At 47.3% G+C, this 21789-nt stretch overlaps 1 protein-coding gene across 4 annotated transcripts in view; it reads left to right on the top strand.

Annotated features, from left to right (window-relative positions):
• The first annotated feature begins 6061 nt into the window (after positions 1-6061).
• Positions 6062-21789, top strand: part of PDGFRA (platelet derived growth factor receptor alpha) — a 57944-nt gene continuing 42216 nt past the window's right edge. Inside the window, exon 1 of one of the 4 annotated variants that reach the window (XM_079989990.1) lies at positions 6062-6236. Coding sequence is in view for 1 of the 4 variants with exons in the window: in XM_079989989.1 (XP_079846115.1) it covers positions 9115-9150 (36 nt within the window). In the remaining 3 variants the exon portion in view is untranslated. Of the gene's footprint in view, positions 6237-7087; positions 7264-8764; positions 8787-9099; positions 9151-21789 lie in introns of those variants that run through there. The other 3 variants (XM_079989991.1, XM_079989993.1, XM_079989989.1) reach the window with 3 other exon arrangements.

The following is a 21789-nucleotide window of genomic DNA, read 5'->3' on the forward strand; positions in this document are numbered from 1 at the left end:
CTTTTATTTATGAGACACCCCTCTCTATAAGTGACCAGCCAATCAGATTTGAGAGCATGTGTGGCAAGCGCATGGCTGCCCAATGCAGTGAGCGCGCGAGCCAAACCCACTTTATCTCTTTTATCTCCTTCAAAAGAACTATTCCTGCTCCGCCTGTCCTATCTCCATTAGATCCATTAGCTTTTGTTGTGAGCGCTGAGGATGCCTCAGATCTGTTCCCATCGGCCCCAGTGGGATGTTCAATCTTTGGCTGCGTACTTTTGGAACCCTGATCTCTGGACTAGATGGATCTTCGATTTGATACAGCAAGGCATTTTTTTTTTTAGCGTTTCTGTTTCAAAAGAAAAACTGCTGCCCAAAAATCTATATAACTGAGAAATCAGATTTGAAACGCGTCCTAAAAAAAAAAAAAAAAAAACATTACAAAAATATGGATCTACTAAAACCTAGTGGATGTTTTAGCCCTCACTCAACGCTTTCTTTAAAAAAAAAAAGATATAAAAATAACTGGGACACGGAAAGAACAGGAAGCTTGCCATAAAACAGGCACTTATGGGAAATAATATGAATTTGTCAAGCTATTAAGGCCACAACCTGGGAGAGTCTCGTTGAAGTCAATGTAGATTCCTCCCGAGTAGACATAATGTTTTGCAATGAACAGTGTTTTATGCTGCGAACCCATGTATATTTGCCTGGCTGTAAGCGTATGTGCCAAGCAAGTTCTGTTTCAAAATGCCCAAGTTCCTCCTCTTTGTATTTGGGAGGAGGTGTTAATCCATTCATTGCTTTGCTTTTACTCGACTGATGTATTGATTAGCCGATTGGAATCCAGAGGTGTAAAAAAAGGCAAAAAAAAGGGCACTTCCTTTATCTGCGTTAAATACGACGCTTATGGGAAAGTAATTTTTATGGGAACATAAAAACATATGCATATCAGATATATATATATATATATATATATATATAGGCTGTTTAGACAATACTAGCATAAGTACACTACCTTCCATCAAGGAACAGGACTGATTGAGATATATTCAACATTAGATTCTTTAATTAATTCATCAATCAATCATCCATCACGAAGAATGTATCAATCCTAGCTTAATGGCAGTCAGACAGAGAAGGATTAAAGAAGAGCAGTTCCAAATATAACGAAATACATTCCCTCAGGGAAAGGTGCAGGGATTTAATGCAGGATGTGCACATATGTGTTACACACTGATGCCCCATCACCTTGATGACTACATCAATGCTTACACGTGTGAATCAGCCATCCTGTGAATGAGCCATTTGCAGACGCAACACACCACAGCAATGATTTTCTTCCAGACATCAACCCGCCCCCATACACCAATAGTCTTCCTTGAAGTGAGGCCACCAATGTGACAAGCATGCACGTGTGAAACAGCCCTCAAGTGTAACGATCCTGCATTCCTGTAATCCACTATCTATACACTCTGTGGACTGGACTCTTCCGCTGGTTTTCACAAAGTATGGCAATTAATCCCGACAACAACAGTGGTTCCCAATCAGTGGTCCATAGACCCCAGGGGGTCCGCATAACCCACAAAACGAGTCCGTGCATCATTCACACAACAAAAACTACCATAAAGATAATTCAAATTTCATGGCTTGGCTTTTGAACAACGGTTCTTAGCTAATTGGGAACCACTGGACCGTAACATTCATGAAAGCTACACTGGTGCTGCATATTTATCTGGGAGTAAGTCCCATTGATATTCACTTTTGCGCAGCTCCCTATGGAATGCACTGTAAGGCTAACTTTCTGATAAGAGTCTAGTTCCCTATTAGAATCTGATAGCTTCCCAAAAAAGGATAACTGAAGCAGGACAGACACTCTCTTCACAGATTGATGCCTAGCAGAGGAATACACATTCGCCCCTCCTCTGACACGCCGGCTCCAGTTTGTTCTGCATATATATGAAGAATGTGGTGCTTAAAGGAGACGTTGCAAATCGCACGAAGCTTAAAATGGACTAGCTCAGTGAAAAACAAATGTCCTTCAGACTACTTTGGGGGAAAGAGGGAGATGATGTTTCTGAAAAACCCCAACACGCAAACACATGCGCACGAACAGATTCTGATCCGATGCACGCGAAGCTGGTTTCCGCCTCCCCCACTGCCCCCCTCAAGGCAATGCTCCCATCCCTCTTCCCTGAAGCATCCTGGCTTCCCAGTGGCCACCCAGTACCACCCAGTCGACACGCAGGATGGAAAGGGCGCCGGTGGCCCTTTCCCTTTTGGGCCAAGATAGCCACAGTTCACCGATCACAGCACACCCCTGCCATTAACGAGAGCTGGCTGGCTCCTGAGCACAATAGGATAGAGAAGGAGGCGAAGGATGAGAGAGAGAAGGGGGGCGCGCGGTTGACTTCAGCCCAGCGGGGCTCCCTTCCCAGCAAATGGCGAGGAGACAGCTGAGGGCTGGTGGGAGGGGGCCAGGGCAACAGTCTGCTTACCCAAGGGCACATATGGTGTGAATATTCTCTGCTTTCTATCAACCCCCAGCTACTTAGATAAGGGGGGAAAAATAAACACCCAGGTTTTAGAGGAAGGGGGTTGGAGGCGGGGAAAGCGAGGATTTCTCGCCCTGTTCCCAAGCGCAGGAGGACCACACAGGGATGGCACCTCTGCTCCTCTCGGTCCAACTATCTTGTAGGATCTTAGAACAACATCGCGGGATCAAAGGCCTCTCTTGGCCTCTCTTTAGCGCTCGCTCCCTGCAAAGTCGAAGAAAAGGTGCTGCTGCTGCTGCTGCTGTGTGTGTGTGTGTGTGTGTGTGTGTGTGTGTGTGTGTGTGTAATACACCCCCTCTCCTACTATTGATAGATGAGCTGCCTTCATATTAAGCTGGCCAATGTCAGTCCGTCATCCATCCATAGATCTGTCCATCTATGAACTGTAGCATCAGAAGAAGGGACGTGTGATGATGCCCTCTGTCCCGATCTCACTTGCAAACCCTCCGTTTCTCCGGGCTTACAATCCTAACAAAGGCATTATTCAAATCAGGCACCGAATACGCTTTCCTCTTCCCTTCTCCCCCACTCGCTCTTCCCGCCTCTTCCCCCTTATCTTTCTTCCTTTCTTTTCTGTTTTCCAGAGCAGTAGCTCCGTCTTCACATCTGGCCCGGACTATACGTCCTGCAACAAAAGTACCCATTATCAGTTCTCCAGGCTTTTTATCTGCACAGAGAAACCCCAACCCCCGCTTTCCCGCCCTCTCCTCTCCTTCCCTGCGCGCTGACGACGCACGGGCAGATCCAGCGGACTCGGTTAGACTGTAGCAACTTGAATAGAAGCAGACGCAAGCCCACCGACGACAATGAGACCTGATCGGCTTAAATCCAAAGGATTTTACACATCTGGTCGTGTGACCTCCCGACCCCCCACCCCATGCAGGAGGGATATTGCCATAGCTGCCAACTTTTCCCTTTTCTTCCGAGGATTCCTATTCGGAATAAGGGAATTTCCCTTAAAAAAAGGGAAACGTTGACAGCTATGGATATTGCCAGTGGAGCACCTTTGCCACTGATCATTGTTATTTACTGTGTGCTGTGTCGCTTCACACTCCTTTTCTATTATTAAACTGCTGATTATTATTTCCCTCCCTTCTCTCCATAGAGCTTGTAGCAGTCCACAAACCAGGTACACCAAAGCGCTCTTGTTGGAGTCCAAACTCAACCCCCACCCCCGGGGGCCTCTGAAGCAATTGGCTGGTGAGTTCTTGCAACCGGTCAGTTTCGGGAGATTTCTCTCCCCCCTCCATCTCCCCAATCCATAACATAAACCTGTATTTCCTGTATTAGCTTTTCAGCCATAATCAACTCCGAGAAGGTAAGTTACACACATAGGATTTTTCTTCCCTGGCGCTGAGCTGCAGATTGCAGAGTGCCGTTCCTCTCCAGGCAATACGGTATCCTGTTAGCATTCCGAACAAGGGGCTGTTCATAGGTTTGCCTCCAATGATTTCCTGAAGGAACATGTGGAAGCAATAGGCCAGGGCTGCGCATTCACCCCAGTTGACGATGCAGTGGTGGAAAGAGAGTCGTGCAAAGGGGGCTGCAGGCAATATGAGCCTAGAGAAACGCAAGCTGGAAGCACAACCAGAGAGGATCCGTGACATGAGCAGGGAAAGTCTGCCCTGAGAGCAACGCAGCCAGTTCCTCTGCCTCCATCAGGTCCCTTAGAATTGCCAGATCCCTTCAGCCAGCTGCTCCTGATTTCAGCCCCAGAAACAAACACACGGTGGATGGACATTTGTCATGGACGGAGAGCCCGGAGGGGAAATAGCCCTTCCCAACCAACCTATAGCCCGAGCGATCATTTCTCTGGACTATAGTTCTTCTTCCAAGCAGCATCTGGGATGGTGACGACCCACCGCGGCTCTCCACAGAGAGGATAAGGGGTGGCAGCAACCCGCTCACTATAGAGATAGAGGCAGTGCGTTTTCAAGGATGGCCAGAGAGCAACAGGCAATATCTGGCAACCGAGTGATGAACTGAGCTGAAAAACCCCTGCAGGAATTTTCCATTGGGAGGAAGGGAGAAAGAGAGCAAAAGCAGTTTGCGGGGGAAAGGAAAAGAGTTTACGCCAGAGGACCCTCGTTTTTTTGGTTGTTGCTGCTGCTGCTGCTGCTTTTTTTCTTTCCAAATTTATTATTCTAACGCGCGCCTTGAAATGGAGATGATCAGCGCCTCCCCGTACCCTCCACCTCCCCGCGCTTTTTCCTGGAGCTGCACTGCCCCCTTGGCCACCAAAGCGGAACAGCTCCGAAGCTGCAAGAAGTGGCGCGTTCTGATGCTTCATTTCCTACGAGCTAGACGGAAAATAAATATAGCAGCCTGTTCTAACTCCCACGATGATAGCGCCCAGATCTCCTTGTCCCACCAACATCTCTCTCTCTCTCTCTCTCTCTCTCTCTCTCTCTCTCTCTCTCTCTCTCTCTCACACACACACACACACACACACACACACAACACGCCTAAGTAAGCTTACAGCATCTCTTCCTTATCCAGTCACCAAACTCCAATCTGACCGGGCTATTCTGGCACCCCAGTTCAGAACAGTCTTTCGAGTGACACTTGATGCGCTTCGGATCGTCGTAAAATCACAGAATCATCTATAGCCCAACCACCTGGAATCTTTTGCCCAGGTGAGGCTCGAACCAACGTCCCTTAGCTCTACCAACTGAGCTATTCACAGATCACTGCAGCCCTCCTGCAGTTCCACGCGGAATATCTTCCCGGATAGAAACTTAACTCCCTGGTTATCTACCTTGGGAAGAAGACCTTTACATGGTTCTTGTGACTGTGCGCTCAGCAAAAAAATCACGAAGCAGTAGAATGCCACCATTGTGGAAAAGGGATGGATGGGCATATTCCCTCCCCCCTTTCCTCTCCAAACCTCCCATTCTCTATTTCCCGTTTCATTCACAAATACTCCGTTAGCAACATGGGCTTCGCCAGCGCTCCCGGAGCTGCGGTCTGATCAGTTCGCAACAACCCATCTCAGCTTTCCCTCCACACAGACTGGCTGCAGGGCTGGGGCCAGTGTGCGAAACGACAGTATCATAAATAAACCAGCAAGTCAGGACGACCGCGATTGCGCCTCCATCAACTTACATGGCGAGCGTGAACCCAAGTCTAGGCAGCTGACCGACCCACCGTCCCTGGGACTGTGTGAGGAGGGGAAACTTCTGTTCGTTCATGAAACTGGGACCATTTGGGAAGAAGGGGAAATAAAGTCACCCCCCGTGTCGTGCAAATGTCCCCGTCCCACCCCCAGCCTCTACCATATGGTCAAGCTCTCCCCGTCGCCAATACACACACACAGAGAGAGAGAGAGAGAGAGAGAGGCACGCACGCACTTCTCCGCCCCCGTCCCAAATGAAGCCCGAAAGCCAGGGCTGACCCCCCCCCTTTCCCGCCCCCTCCAGCGTAAGAGGCGGGCAGAGGAGCTCAGGCGCCCAACAAACCAGGGAGGCTCTTATTATGAAGGAGTGCGGGGGGGGGCTTCATTTCCTGACAGCTATTTACTTGAAGCAAATGATTAGTTTGGGCAGGATGGTCTCTAGCATTGAATCAATTACAGGACTCTGTTTCTGAGGCCATCAGAGAAAGGGAAATAGCAGCAGGGAGACTGGGACCTTACTTGGGGGAAAAAACAAAAACAAAGTTTTCGTCCTACTATTTTTTATGGATTATTAACACAAGAAGGTAAGGGAAGGGATTTCTTCCTTCTCTCTCTCTCTTTCTCTCTTTTTCCTTCGGGACGTTTTCGAGGTCGGATTCTAGCAAACGGAGAGCTCGGTGTGTCTGGGTGGGATAAGAAAGCGCCTTGGGGACACAGGCGCGGTAGGAGGGAGACTTCGCCACGCGATTTTATGTGCGCAGAAGTAAAGTAACCGAGCCCCCTCCCCGTCGATCAAGTAGGGAACTGAATCCCAAAAGCGGATTCACAACGGTGAGCAACAGGAAAGTTTTGGGATTTGATGGCAGCTTGTCGCAAAGAGAGGGAACGGAGCTTTCGCCTCCTGCCAAGGTGAGACGCTCTCTTTCTTCGTGGCGCGGAGCGAGAAAGAGGCAGAGCTCTGGAGCAGAGGGGAAGATGGAGAGGTGGGGAATCTCCGAGGACCGGGTCTGGGGATGAGCTGGATGGGACGTTGGGGGAAGATACAGGAGTGGACAGAGAAACGCCTCGGTTCGGAGGAGCAAACACCTCAATTCGGAGTCAAGCTCCAATTCGGATTCCTGCCCGTAAGGCAAGTGTCCCCAGCCAGTCGCCAAGGGATCTCTTCTCCGCGATCGGGTGTTGCTCTCCGAGGAGCTGTGAACTCGGGTCTGAAGGGAGGCTACGGCGCTGGCGGAAAGAAAAAAACCTCTGCCTGCTTCTTGGCAGCGTTAATGACAACCAGATTCGGCGGAGCGCGCAGGGGCCACCGCGCCGCATTCCTGCAGCTGGGCTGGGAGGAGGGACTGGGGAAGGGGGGCAGCAGCAGAAGGGGGGCTCCTGGAAGGGAGGGGAAAGAGGGGCGCGAGTGTGTGTGTGCGCGCGCGCCTGCCCCAAACTGGAGTGAAGCCCCTTTTGAGTGTATGCGCGTTTAAACAGCGGGGATAATCTGCAGATGAATCACGGAGCAGGAAGAGGACTGGGGAGCTAGCCATGCAGCCTCGGCTTCACCCTCCTGCCTGTGCTCAGCAGATGAAGGGAGGTCGGGGGACAGCTTAGAGCCTGTTGCGGAAGGTAAGAGGCAAGAAACCGTGGCAGTCCTAAAATCCAGGTCTCTCTCACTCTCTCTCCTCTCTTTCCAATAACTACTAGAACTCTTCGTTCCTTGCGCTTTCCTTTCCCTATAAACCGAAGCCCCTCCGAATCTGGTGATCCCAGTCTACCAGACCCAGGGGGAGATTCCGCCCCCCGTCCCTGTTTATCTGCCCTCTTAATTCGAAGAGCGCCCAGTGGCACTCTAAACGTGGCCAGAATATCCTTTCCAAAGCAGATACTTTCGCCCTTTGGGGTGACTGGCTGCCACTACACCCCCTCCCTGCCCTCTCCTCCGCGTCCCTAAAGACGCGCATTTACTTCGACCCATCCTAGCCTTGCGCGCAAGCTGGACCCGAGAACCAGGCGAGGAAGAGGAAACTTTTGGTTCGGGGACTGCAGACGCTGCTTATGGAAAACCCGACGGGGCTGTTTGTCTGGCGCTGCCAACGCTGCAAGGCGAGCCGAGTCGCCTTGGAAAAAAGTTCTTGGGCGGGCGCACCAGGAAATGGCTCTCTCCTCGCTCGCTTGCTCAACGTTTTCTTTGGACCGGGATCGTCCATCCAGCAGCTCGTGGGCGATCCAAAGAACACGGCCGGCCGGGACAACCCGCTGGAGAGGACAGAAACGGATCTGGGACCGGGCGGGGGTGGCGGAGGGCGAGCACACAACCCGCAAAGCGGGAGTTTACTCTGGATTAGCCTCCACAAACACACTCATGCGGAGAGGTTTTTTCTTCTTTGCTTGCTTTTAGAGAAAAAAAAGTCCCTGAAGTCCTTTGCAACTCCGCTTCAGATCGCTTTGGCTCCGAAAGGGTCACAGAACTGGGATTTATCTCTCTTTGGAGCCTAAGAATTTGTCTTCTTTATTTGTCTCCATTTGTCTTCTCCGTTTCTATGGACATTTCATCCCCCTTCCCCTATAAAGGTGAAGCGACTTGGAGGACCTTGATTTTGTTAACGAAGCGGACGACCCTGACTCTCTCTTTTTGCCTCGTTTCTTGACCCAACGGGGCGGACCTGGAGTTCCACTTGGAGCACCTTTTCCGCGGCACTTTGTTCCGAGGTGAGACACCATTTGTGAAATCTGGAGTTTCCCGGAGAAGGCAACCAAAGCTCAGCACCCGCGCGCCCTTCTGCCAGCTCCCCCTATTTCCCCATCACAGCCCCGTCTAACTGGAATCGCCTCCATAGGCCACCGTTGATTCGAGAGGCTTTTATTCTGAGATTTATTTATTTTTGCTTCCCGATGCTTTGACCGAGGGGACTTTTGGCAGACGCGGGTCTATTCTTGCCTACCTATCCTAAAGGGCTGCATCACAAGGATTTAACTAATTTTCATCTCAAGAAAGGGTGCCATCCCAAAACCCACATAAATCAACTCTGAAACACCGCTTGAATCTACTCCACACAAAGAATCCGGAGCAGGAGCCGGGAGTCCCTTTCATCTTCGACAGTCACTACAGCCCGGATCTCCCTGAAACCTGGAGGGATCCTTTTCACTAGGTGATCTGATAGCAAATCCTCCAGGAAGACCATAACCCCTCACGGGAGGGGGGGGCACAGAATAATAGGCTCCCCTTTCGCTTCACCCCGCCCCCCAATTTTTGTTTCTTGAATTTGGTCCAGAGAATCCTATTGTTTTCTCGCAGGGAAGGAGTAAAAGCGTAAGGGTGATCTTCTCTTAGTCTAAGCTTTTCTTTCTGTGCTCTCTTTCCTCATTCACTCTTCTTTTTTAAACGAGAGCCCCGATGGGGAGTCCTTGGTCTCTGCGAGGAAACAGATCCTCGAGCCATTTAAGCCGCAGCGCTGCTTTCTTCTAAGGCTTCCTTCAATGGACTTTCGAGGCCAGCGACTCCGGCTTAACAAGGTGTGTGGACAGAGACCCACCAAGTCCTGGCGGGCATTAAACGGGCAGGCTGTGAAAAGCGTGTGAACGTAAGCAGTCTCCAAGCTAAACAATGAGACGAGGTCTTTTTACAATGCGCATTTATCTTGGATTGGAAGCTAGCTCGCGCCGCTTATTCTGGAAAGGATCCCTTAAGTCGAGTCAGGCTGGCTGATGCCTGACTTTTTCCCTTTGCTCCATGGGTTTATCGAATATGGGTGAAGTCCGAGGGCCCATTCACACGTGCATGGTCATCTTCTGATCGCACGCGTTGGTGACTCGCAGTTGAACGTGTGAACAGACCGGGGCTGCAAAGCATGGCTTTTGAAGCGGCATGTCTTTATGGTCTGTGATGTCTCATTCACACATGCAGTTCTGTCTTTTGTAAGCGAGGAAACGGACGCAAACCAGCGTCCAGATGTTGTTCTTCAGCGATCATCTCAAAATCTAGGCCTCATGCTAAGACATGTCAGACAGAGTGTAGAGCAAGGAGATGGGGGAGCAGGCAAATGGATTTTTTTGAAGTGCATTGACGTGGTTAGAATGTCCCTTCATAAGTTACGTTTTGCCCTAGTAATCTTATTGCTAACACGTGAAAGGCGCTCCTGGTAGCAAATCGAAGTTCTTGCGCGCTGCCAGATATTCGGGATTCGAACCCGCGCCTGAATTTCCTTCCTTGCCCAGAAGGCCACAATGGCTCTCGAGTCTATGTCTCAATATTGCCGCTTTTAAAAACACGGAGAAAAGCAAGAGGCATCTGTTATGTGCTGGCTTTAGGAAGGGGGTGGTGGTGACTTTTAAAATACATGGGACTCCTCAGGAGAAGAGGGGAGAGAGGGCGGGGCGGAGGAACCTAGGAAGACTCCAGCTTGCAAACTTCGCTTTGTTTTGCTTTCCCAGGCAAGGCCTTGGTGATTCCTATACGGATGGAAAACAGCGGTCTCCAAATCGCTGGCTGGGGCTGGGGCTGGCGAGAAGTCAATGAATGCGGTTTGCTGCTCGGCTACAGAATCACATTCTCCCTCCCTCTAAAACTGTCGAGTCGGCAGGTCGCCCCCCGCGGTAAAGTTGAGCAAGGGTGGGAGGGAAGACAACTAGCGAGGAGTCACGTCCCCCTGATCTTGACGCGCGACGTGCACTGCAGGGGGTTGGACTAGATGACCCTGGCTCCCTTCCACCGTTACAATTCTATAATTCCGTGATCTGCCAAGAAGAGCACGGGGTGGTGAATTCATTAATTACAGGGAAATGGCAAAGTCCATGATCAGCACCACACCAGGAGTTGGGGGGGGGTGAGGGAAGGCGGGGGATATGAAAGAGAGAAGAAGAAAATTTAGAATTTAAGACCAGGCACTAAAAACGCTGGACACGTGTGTGTGTGTGTGTGTTTGTGTGTGTGTGTGGAGAGAGAGAGAAGTAGTGGAGCAACCGCTCAGATTTCTTGAATGCTGCTGTGTTGACTGTGTGATGTGGCGGGGTGGGTCGGCTTGGACCGTGCCAGATCTTCTGATTTCCCAAGGGAAGAGGCAGCAGTAAATTATAGCCGCGAGGTCAGATTGGTCCTCTGCGCCGTTTTGCAACAACGCACAGCAGCAGCGAGGCGTTGAGGTTGGCGGTGCTCTGCTGCCCCCCAGCGATTGTTTTGGCGAATTGCGCGCGCCTTGTGCTAGAGAGTGAGGGGGGTGTGGACAGGAGACCCCATTCATCGCTAGTAGTGAATCTGCTTTTGAGCACTCTCCCTTCCTCACATTATAAGGAACTTCCTGCGGGGACGCATGACGGACTGAATGGAAAGCCCTCTTGCTTACAAGATATGTGGGGACCCTCAGCTGCTGCTATTCTAACTCCCGGGCTTTTCTGGCCACTCTGCAAGTAGTACCCTACAATGAGTGAAGCCTTAAGATCCATTCATTCACCTAATAGTTGAGCATGATTTAAATTTGGAGGGTCCTGCGTTGGTTGCTGCCCTTGGTTTCAGAGAAACTTTTTTTTTTAAAAAAAATAATTTTTATTAACTGGCCAATCACATCAAATTAAATCACATCATATAAATTCCGAATTACAAAGCCAAATTTTTAAATTTTGTTGGGGGAACCCATACTTCAAGATCCAAAGGGGAATTCAGATCATCTTCTTATTACTGCGTTAATGTCCAAATCAGTCCCAATCAGTCCAAACAAAGTTCATAATTCTATCCAGTCTTATCTTGGTGTTGCCACATCATATCTTGTTCGTATAATTTCTCTTTTTCCTTTACGATCTCTTCTGTTAGTCTCCTTAAGCCGATAGCAAGTGTAATAATCCTGTGTGGATTTCCCGTTCCTCCACTAAGTCCAGATGGTTTCCATATATCTCCTTCGTAGATAACATCACTTTATCCATCGTAAATTTTGGCATTTGTCGCTCTTAAGTCCCACCGAGGAGTTGATTCACGATATGTAAACAACTCTATTTCTCTCTTTCTCCTCCCAGACCCAAGAGCTCCCACAATGCCTCACAAAATGGCGAACGGCATTTTTTCCTGACTGCGTCACTCCAAAACTCTTAGCTTTCCAGCTTCATCTTGAAACATTGCTTTGGATCGAAAGTTTATCTCCACACAGCCTTAAATCCACAGCTTAAGTCCTTAATTTCTGACTCATTAGGGGAGGGGGATTCTTGTTAAATCACATAAAAAGGTAGAGGCAGGTTTTTCCCCCCCTCCCCCCTCAGTCATTACCGTATCTTGACGTTCTTCTCGTACTTTATTGTTGTCTTGTTATCAGAGATCTCTTCTGTCAGCAGTATTTACTCCCCATTTTCCTTGATGTATGTGCAATTAATCATGTCCAAATTATTTCTTTTAAAGATCATTGCAACCAGCGGCGCGAATCGGGGACGGCGTCGAGGAATGCCGAAAATCCCACAGGAGGGCTTTGTGCCTAGTGCCCCCACCCCCACAAATTCGGGGGTGGTATAGGGCACAGCAGGCAAGGGCCGTCCCCCCCATAATCCTGGGGGGGGGGTTAAGGAGGCTAATTACCCCCATCATAGCCTCCAAATTACCTCGTGTGGGTCGGAGAGATGTTATTGTCAGCCATCTTCCGATGCGCCACCTAGTGGCCCCCCGGTTTCAGAGAAACTTGATCTTGTAGCCAGGAGTTTGGAACAGATGGCTCTTCCAGTGCCCTAATTCAACACTTATACATTATTATAATTTGTTATCCCTCTCTCTAATTTTGAACTCATTGTCCCTGAAATGAAGCTGAAATGGAGTATCTGAGAAACAAATGGGAGTTGTTTGTATACTTGGGGGAGCTTGGAATGTTTGCAGAAGTACAAAAACCCCAACCTTAACAAACAAACAAACAAACAAACAAACAAACAAACACAAGACCACAAAGTGGACAAAGAATACCTCTGAACATGTGCAGAGTATATTTCTTTCGACATTGGAGTGGTCACAGGTCCACAAACAGTCCCAGGTTTTCAGAGCAGGGAATGTGGCGTCTCAACCCAGACATCTTTTGCTTTAAATATTAAGAACTAGGAGAATACCCTGCCTCTAAAAAGAAATCCGATTTACTACTTCTTATAGATTCCACTTACTCTGGTTGAATCAAATTTTGACCCTAGAGAAGTCAATGTGGGCACTGTTGTTTTTGCGTAAAGTGAGAATAACAAGAGCAATAAATCCTACTTCAAGCGGTTTCTAGCACAGTGCTGAATTCATATGATGTACCGTATTTCTTTCAACAGAGTTGATAGTTATCTCCCGCTTGGACTACTGCAATGTGCTCTACGTGGGGCTACCTTTGAAGGTGACTCGGAAACTACAACTAATCCAGAATGCGGCAGCTAGATTGGTGACTGGGGGCGGCCACCGAGACCACATAACACCGGTCTTGAAAGACCTACATTGGCTCCCAGTCCGTTTCCGAGCACAATTCAAAGTGCTGGTGTTGACCTTTAAAGCCCTAAACGGCCTCGGCCCAGTATACCTGAAGGAGCGTCTCCACCCCCATCGTTCTGCCCGGACGCTGAGGTCCAGCACCGAGGGCCTTCTGGCGGTTCCCTCATTGCCAGAAGCAAAGCTACAGGGAACCAGGCAGAGGGCCTTCTTGGTAGTGGCGCCCGCCCTGTGGAACACCCTCCCATCAGATGTCAAAGCGATAAATAACTACCTGACATTCAGAAGACATCTTAAGGCAGCCCTGTTCAGGGAAGTTTTTAGTCTGTGATATTTTAGTGTATTTTTGGTTTCTATGGAAGCTGCCCAGAGTGGCTGGGGAAACCCAGCCAGATGGGCGGGGTACAAATAATATATTATTATTATTATTATTATTATTATTATTATTATTATTATTATTATATCTGCAGTCAATTTTGATAGTGTGTGGATATGTGATTCTGGTTTTGTGAGTGGACCATTCTAAAGACATGGTGGGTCAGACTGTATAAGAAGTTCTGAAAGATCTCAAATGTGGTTCTCCAATGAGCTGGGCAGAATGGTTGGGGGGAAGAGAGTCTAAGTGAGTCATAAACATATTCTCATGACCATTTCTTCCATGTTGAGTATAAGCAGATGATTTTGAATTGTTCTGCATGTTCTAATCATCCTGCATGTTCTAATCATAGTGTCTGCTCCAAGTCATTTCCAGGGGAACAGCCCAAATCTTTCTGGTTAAACTTTTTTTGGGGGTGAGGATATTTTCCAGGTTGTGTTGTGTGGCCAGATTCCAAAGTCAAGTTGTGTGGATTTAGCTAGTCAAAACAATTGCTGTGACAACCTGCCTGACATTCATTGAACAAACTAGCCTGAATGAGGAAAACCTTTTAAAAAGTGGCTGTGCGAATTTATCATCAGACCCTGAACCCTGTGATTTTCAGTTTGCAGAATCTGATGGAAATCAATATATTGCTGCTTAAAAAATACAATTCCACCACAGGTGACTGACACACACACGAAAATGATCTGAAGATAATGCAGGAAAATTTTGAACCCAGTTTAGATAGCCTGGAGTTCACTTTTCAAGTATTCTGAACAGAACTTCATTTATAGATAATAAAAATCACTCAATTGAGAAGTAATGTTGAAGTCCCACCTCTCCTGCTAGATCTGTTGTGGCTCCTTGAGTACAGACCTCATGGCTTGACCTTGTGACTTTCCGTTGACCCTAATAAAGGCATCATGTTACTGCTACTAGCTCTGAGATCAGTAAGGCGTGATGAATATTAAGCTGGTGTCTAGAAATAATGATTTTTAAAGGCATTGAGACTCCAAGTGACTAGCTCAGTTGGTTAGAGCGTGCTGCTGATAATTCAAAGGCTCATGTGGGACACCTGCATATTCCTGTGTTGCAGGAGACTAGATGATCCTCAGGATCCCTTCCGACTCTGTAATCCTATGATCTCCTTTTCTTATGGGGTTGCTGTTACATGGCTACTAAGAAATGAGGTGGCTTGCCACAAAGCACCAAGCAAAAATCCATTTGTGTGTGTGTGTTTGTGTGACATTGTGGGTTTTACTCAACTTTAAGGATTCCATGTGTTGAACTGAGAGAGACTGGCTCTCCCCAGTTCAGAGTGGATTGTGACTCCAGAATTCTTTTGCTTCACCATATAGCTAGCAAAACAGCAACAGTTTGCTTGCTTAAGCCACCTGGAACTGTTCACCAAACTTATTCTGTTTCTGGCATGTTGTACCTGTGCTTCTGGCGCTCTTTGACTGGAAGGTGTGTATGAAATGTGCAGTGGATAAGGGGAACTGATGTTCTTGCCTCAACACTGGGTTAGTTTACAATACAGTGGTACCTTGGGCTACAGACGCTTCAGGTTACAGACTCTGCTAACCCAGAAATAGTACCTCAGGTTAAGAACTTTGCTTCAGGATGAGAACAGAAATTGTGCTCCGGCAGCGTGGCAGCAGCAGGAGGCCCCATGAGCTAAAGTGGTGCCTCAGGTTAAGAACAGTTTCAGAACGAATTAAGTTCTTAACCCGAGGTACCAGTGTACTGGAAAAGCTTTATACTGCACAATGAGCATATAATTCATTTTATATTTTTGTAACCCATTCCTAGGCATGTTTACTACTCTTGAATTCAGCGGGGTACATATTATTTTATTTTATTTTATTTACATTGATACCTCATCTTTTCTTCAAGGAGCTCAAGGTGGTGTTCGTGGTTCTCTCCCTACCCATTTTATCCTCTCAACAACCCTGTGAGGTAGGCTGGACTGAGAGACAGCGACTGGCCCAAGGCCACCCAGTGAAGTTCATGGCTAAGTGGCAACTTCGAACCCCTGTCTCGCAGGTCCCAGTCCATCTCTCTAACCTCTGTAGCAAAAGGGTGGATGGCAGCCTTAAGTATCCTTCAGCTGCTTTAAGGGTCAAAAGGATTCCTTAATGGTTGGCTTACATATGCTTCACATTCTCTTTCCTCACTGTGTAAGTAGCAAGAAATCCTGGATGCCCTGACATTAGCGACCTACAGCTTGGAGTTTATGTTCAGAGAATCTGAAACCTTTTTGAGTTAACACTCCTGTGTTACACCAGTGAGGCACACATACCATCCTAGAATCTCAGTCAAGCAAAAGGCAACAGATGTTATCATGCTAGGATCCAGCAATCCTTTACTGACATAACATATTAATGTCAAAAGGAAGTCTAGATGCCAAGATAGGAGAGTCGTAAGTGCACATATTTGGGCTTCTTTGGCAGAAAGGGTGGGATAGAATTAGAGTTAGTTTATAGTAGTAGTAGTAGTAGTAGTAATTTATTTATATGCTGCCCATCTGACTGGGTTGCCCCAGCACTCTGGGCAGCTTCCAGCAAATTAAAAACATTAAGCACAGTAAAACATCAAACATTAAAAACTTCCCTATACAGGGCTGCCTTCAGATGTCTTCTAAAAGTTATATCATCACTTATCTCTTTGACATCTGATGGGAGAGTGTTCCACAGGGCGGGTGCCACTACCAAGAAGGCCCTCTGCCTGGTTCCCTGTAACTTCACTTCTCGCAGTGAGGGAACCACCAGAACGCCCTCGGAGCTGGACCTCGGCATCCGGGCAGAACGATGGGGGTGGAGACGCTCCTTCAGGTATACTGGGCTGAGGCCATTTAGGGCTTTAAAGGTTAGCACCAGCACTTTGAATTGTGCTTGGAAACGTACATGGTAGTAGTATTTTTACATTGGTAGGGAAACAAAGGAGCAGTTCACACATGCATATTCATCACTCATGGACTTCTGCTCAAGCACGGGCTCCCCCCCCCCATCAAGTAAATACCGTATTTTTTGCTCTATAAGACTCACCTTTTCCATCCTAAAAAGTAAGGGGAAATGTGTGTGCGTCTTATGGAGTGAATGCAGGCTGCGCAGCTATCCCAGAAGCCAGAACAGCAAGAGGGATTGCTGCTTTCACTGTGCAGCGATCCCTCTTGCTGTTCTGGCTTCTGAGATTCAGAATATCTTTTTTTCTTGTTTTCCTCCTACAAAAACTAGGTGCGTCTTGTGGTCTGGTGCATTTTATAGAGCGAAAAATACGTTAAATAAAAATAACTGAGCAACTGCATTGAAGATAACTCGGTTCTGCCTCACCCCAGCATAAAGCCTGTCCTCCTAAAATAAATCATGGCTATGCCCATCACTTCACGTAACAATTTGCATGTGCCAATGACCCATCACAGATTAGGCACAGCAGACAGCATCTTTTTATCACAGGTTAGCTGAAACTTAAAACCCTTCCCTTTAGTAGGTGAACAAGACTTCTCACAACCACAGGTTGATATTTCACTCCAGCCAGTGACGCTTATCCAAAAATAAGAGACCACACTTAGAACGAGTAGATTACATGGTAGCTTGTCGCTCCAGAATGCCAACCCTTTTGGGGTGCTGATCCAGAAGGCTCCCCATATTCTCACTTAATCAATAGTTTGCTGCTTTTCTGTGTTACAATGATAACAGCAACACAGGACTCCGAATGCATATATGTTTAGTTAGAGATTTTTAAAAAAGGTGGCGGAACCCTCCACCACATGAAGTTTCAACTTGGGCCAATACAATGCTCACTGGCATTTTCAAACTACGCCAAGCATAGGTAAAGGGACCCCTGACCATTAGGTCCAGTCGTGACCAACTCTGGGGTTGTGGCGCTCATCTCGCTTTACTGGCCGACGGAGCTGGTGTACAGCTTCCGGGTCATGTGGCCAGCATGACTAAGCCGCTTCTGGTGAACCAGAGCAGCGCACGGAAATGCCGTTTACCTTCCTGCCGGAGCGGTACCTATTTATCTACTTGCACTTTGACGTGCTTTTGAACTGCTAGGTTGGCAGGAGCAGGGACCGAGCAACGGGAGCTCACCCCATTACGGGGATTTGAACCGCCGACCTTCTGATCGGCAAGCCCTAGGTTCAGTGGTTTAACCCACAGCGCCATCCTATGTCAAGCATACTTTACCACAAATGGGAGGCTGGCACTCAGTAGTAGACCTGTAACTTAAATGGCCCTGGGTCACATGTGCATCACTCAATGTATTTGATGCAAGGTTGCAGCAAGGTGGTGTTCCTTCCATGGGAGCAGCAAACTAGGGAGGCATTAGGAAAAGACCCTTCTCTTCTTTCTTCTCCTCTGCTCTTTCAGCATTTCCTTGGCTGGGAAACAGTCCAGGAAATGAAATACTTGCAGCGGGTAATGGGCCAAAAGGGGGAGGTGATATCCATCAAACCAAGGAGGAATCGACATTTTTGGAAAGCAATCTTGGATACGGGCCTTGGATGCAGAATTTGATCCTGTAACTCATTCAGGTTTTACGCCTGTGAATTCATCATCTTTAAAATGGATCTAGGAAGCCAATTTTTTTATTGCCTGCTCCTCTCTCCCCTGGAGTCACTGAAAGCTGCAGAATCTCCTGCTATTCCTTGCACTGGGAATTTCTGCTTTCGGTAGAACTTTGCTAGGAAAAAAGCCAGCAATCGTGAAAAGTTGCAGGTGGCCCCATGAACATGTTTCAAGGAAGCTTGCAAAATATAAAGCTTTCTTCAAAATGCGTTTCTTTTTTATTGGGCTTCCTTGATGCTTTCTTGGAAAAGTGCAACATTTCTTTGGGGAGAGTATAGGCTGATTAGCATCTGATGACCCTCAAGGAGGTTTTCAATCCTTGCAAATGTTGGACAACCTTGCGATTATGTAACTGGTTCCTTACCTGGTTCTAATAATGCTTGGGCGGTTTCTAGGACTATGGGGTCATGGCATTTAGCAAAAGCAGAGCAGAAATACATATTTTTTTCCCATTTGAAAATCAAGGTTTTCCAGCAGATGTTATTTAGGTAATCTGGATTCACTCCAAAATTGATCTGTCGCCTCTGAGGCTAAAGTTCGCATCAGTCAAAAGTAATAGAACGTTGCTGTATCAGCGTGAATCAACAGTGCCGCCAACTGGCCTGTTGGAGTAATGCAGCCAATTTACACCACAGGAGCGTCATAGCAGGGATCAACGGTGTTTTAGGAGGAGGAAAGATGGGTGTTCCATTCGCTCTTCTAAAGCTGGTCCCCTGACTTCTGTTTATCCATCACTCACACTTTAACATGCCATTGCTTGAGAGCGGCGGACAGAATTTTGTAAACTGGCTATTTTATGGCAAGACAGTGAAAGACTGTACTTTAGAAGCAAACACCTAAGAACTTGTGCAGCCCACTCATATGCATGGTTACTTACAGGTAAGCCCCATTCTGTTCAATGTGGCTTCCTCCCAAGCACGTTTGCGTAAGATTTTGCAGCGATAGGCAGCAATTTTATGCACATTTTCGCTGGGAAATACCAAGACGCAAGCAGTTTACTTGTATTTTGTATTTTTTAATAAACATGAATACAATTGAGCTGTTACTTTGCTTCCCTTCTGAGGAACTGCAGAATGGATGGCTTGGTGTTGTTTATTTTAATGCCCACTTACTAGTGTTTTAGAGGGACTTGGGTGGTGCTGTGGGTTAAACCACAGAGCCTAGGACTTGCTGATCAGAAGGTCAGCGGTTCAAATCCCCGCGACGGGGTGAGCTCCCGTTGCTCGGTCCCAGCTCCTGCCAACCTAGCAGTTCGAAAGCACGTCCAAGTGCAAGTAGATAAATAGGCACCGCTCCGGCGGGAAGGTTCGCCAGAAGCAGCTTAGTCATGCTGGCCACATGACCCAGAAGCTGTATGCTGACTCCCTCGGCCAATAAAGCGAGATGAGCGCTATAACCCCAGAGTCGGCCATGACTGGACCTAATGGTCAGGGGTCCCTTTACCTTTACTAGTGTTTTTGGTCTTAACTTTTCTAACAAAGAAGGGAGTAGCTCAAATTTCCATTTACTCTACAAACCAACATGCCAACATCTTTTCTCTCTCTGCCCCCCCCCCCCCCGTATTTTCCAATTTGATCATCACCAAAATCAGGAACTTGTGGAGCAGCTCTCTACCCAGCCCCAAGCTGAATCAGAGGAAACAACAACCTGGGGAACCCAGAATTTGCTCCAATTGAGTGCTAGAGAGTGCATTTACACTGAGAAACTCCAGGTCAAAAACAAAGCAAAAATTCTTGGACACAGAGCTTTAAATGTGAACCTATGTCAGGAAAGAACAGGGCAAAAGTGTGGATAAACCCTGAATCCTGATGTGGTTTATTTTAAACATGAAAACTTTATCGTAGAATGTTTCTAAGCACACTGATCTGGAATATTTTTCACTGAACTCACTGCATTTTCTTTCTCTGTAAATAGATGGGAGTTGGTTGCAAGAAATAGACAGCAGAGGCAGCTTGAAGCACGAGAGGTTAGCTAATCAGAGAAGATTATGGGATTTTTTTTTTAAAAAAAGATGTATGTACTGTGGATTCTTTATCTAGGAAAAATACAGGCTAGAACTGTGATTTAAAAAAAAAAGATGAGGGGAGAAGAAGGCTGGGAGGGAAGACGACTTTGATGTCCAAGAGCCTCTTATCAGTGGGAGGCACTTTACATAAACACATGGCCATTATTGCTAATTGAAAAACCAAGGCAGATGACTTGTTTCTGCAGGAATGCCATCTGCTGAATTTCTGGAGTTGTTGTGCATGTTCTGGTCATCTGTCAGTCCTGGTGGGGGAATGCAGGCTGCTGCTCATCCCTCTCCTTACAGAAGGGCAGCCAGATTGAGATTTCAGTGGTCAGTAAATCACTCCTTTGGTTTTTCCTTGGTATTGGTTTAATGCTCCTCCCTGGTATGCTGTTGCAGTCCCTATGCATGTCACAAGTACAGTCTGTACACTGGTACCTTGGGTTACATACGTTTCAGGTTACAGACTCCGCTAACCCAGAAATAGTACCTCGGGTTCAGAACTTTGCTTCAGGATGAGAACAGAAATCGTGCTCCGGCGGCACAGCAGCAGCGGGAGGCCCCATTAGCTAAAGTGGTGCTTCAGGTTAAGAACAGTTTCAGGTTAAGAACGGACCTCCGGAACGAATTAAGTTCTTAACCAGAGGTACCACTGTATTTAGGAACATAGGGAGCTACCTTATACAGAGCCAGACAACTGGCCCATCTAGCACAATATTGTCAACTCTGACTGACAGAGGTTTTCCAAGGTTTCAGACAGGAGCTTTTCCTACCCCTATCTGGAAATGTCAGGATTAAGCATGCAAGGCCAATTCTGTACCATGGAGCTCTGGTTCTGCCCCAAGGAAGGACCTTATTCATAGAAGCATAGAATCTTAAAGTTGGAAGGGTTCCTGAGGATCATCTAGTCCAACCCTCTGCAATGCCGGAATATGCACCTGTCCCATGTGGGGATCAAGCCTGCAACTTTGGTGTTGTCAGCACCATGCTCTAACCAGCTGAGCTATCCAGGCTCTAAGCCGATGGCACCTGGTATTCTCAAGTGGTCTCCCATCCAAGTACTAACCAGGCCTGACCCTGCTTAGCTTCCGAGATCAGATGGGATGAGGCGTGTTCAGGATAGTATAGCTGTAAGCTATTTATTTTCTATCATATATGGAAAAGGAGTTTTGGTTGAAGCTGCTTAAAGCTAATTCCCTTTTTCTACAGATGGCGACAAATAATAGTTTAGTAGGGATGGATAAGAATGCGACTGGCAGTCCTATGGATGATGTTTTGGGAGCACCTATGCTTGTATTGTACCTTTGTCCAGTAGAAGAGGTGGATGCTATAAAAGGCAGAATCCTAAATATCTTTATTAAGTCTTTTGAGTAAAGATGCTTAGGATCATGCTGTAAATTTGTGTTGATAGAACCCACTTCTTCAGCTGGGCAAAGGGAAGACACAAGATAACATCTGGTATGAAAGCAGCATGTGCTGTCACTTGTATTGAACTGTGCATGTTGTGTAAGGAAACAGGTACCGAGTTGTCATTTATAAGACAATATTTCTTGGCCTGTTGAGGTCTTGCTGCTATATTGTTTCAGGATCATCTGTTATGTGAGTTGATCTAGCACAGTGCGTCACAGACTGTGGCCAGGATCCAAAAAGCTTTGTACACTCAGGACCATGTGCAGTGGAGTGTTTTGCCTTATGGGTGTGTGTGTTTTGTGTGTGTGTGTGAAATTGCTGTTTAACCCTACCCTTAAACTGCTATTCAAAATAGCTGTGTGGGTTTCATGGTGACTGCATTTGC

The sequence above is a fragment of the Podarcis cretensis genome (genome assembly GCF_951804945.1).
Source record: "Podarcis cretensis genome assembly, chromosome: 9".
In the NCBI taxonomy this organism is placed as follows: domain Eukaryota; kingdom Metazoa; phylum Chordata; class Lepidosauria; order Squamata; family Lacertidae; genus Podarcis; species Podarcis cretensis.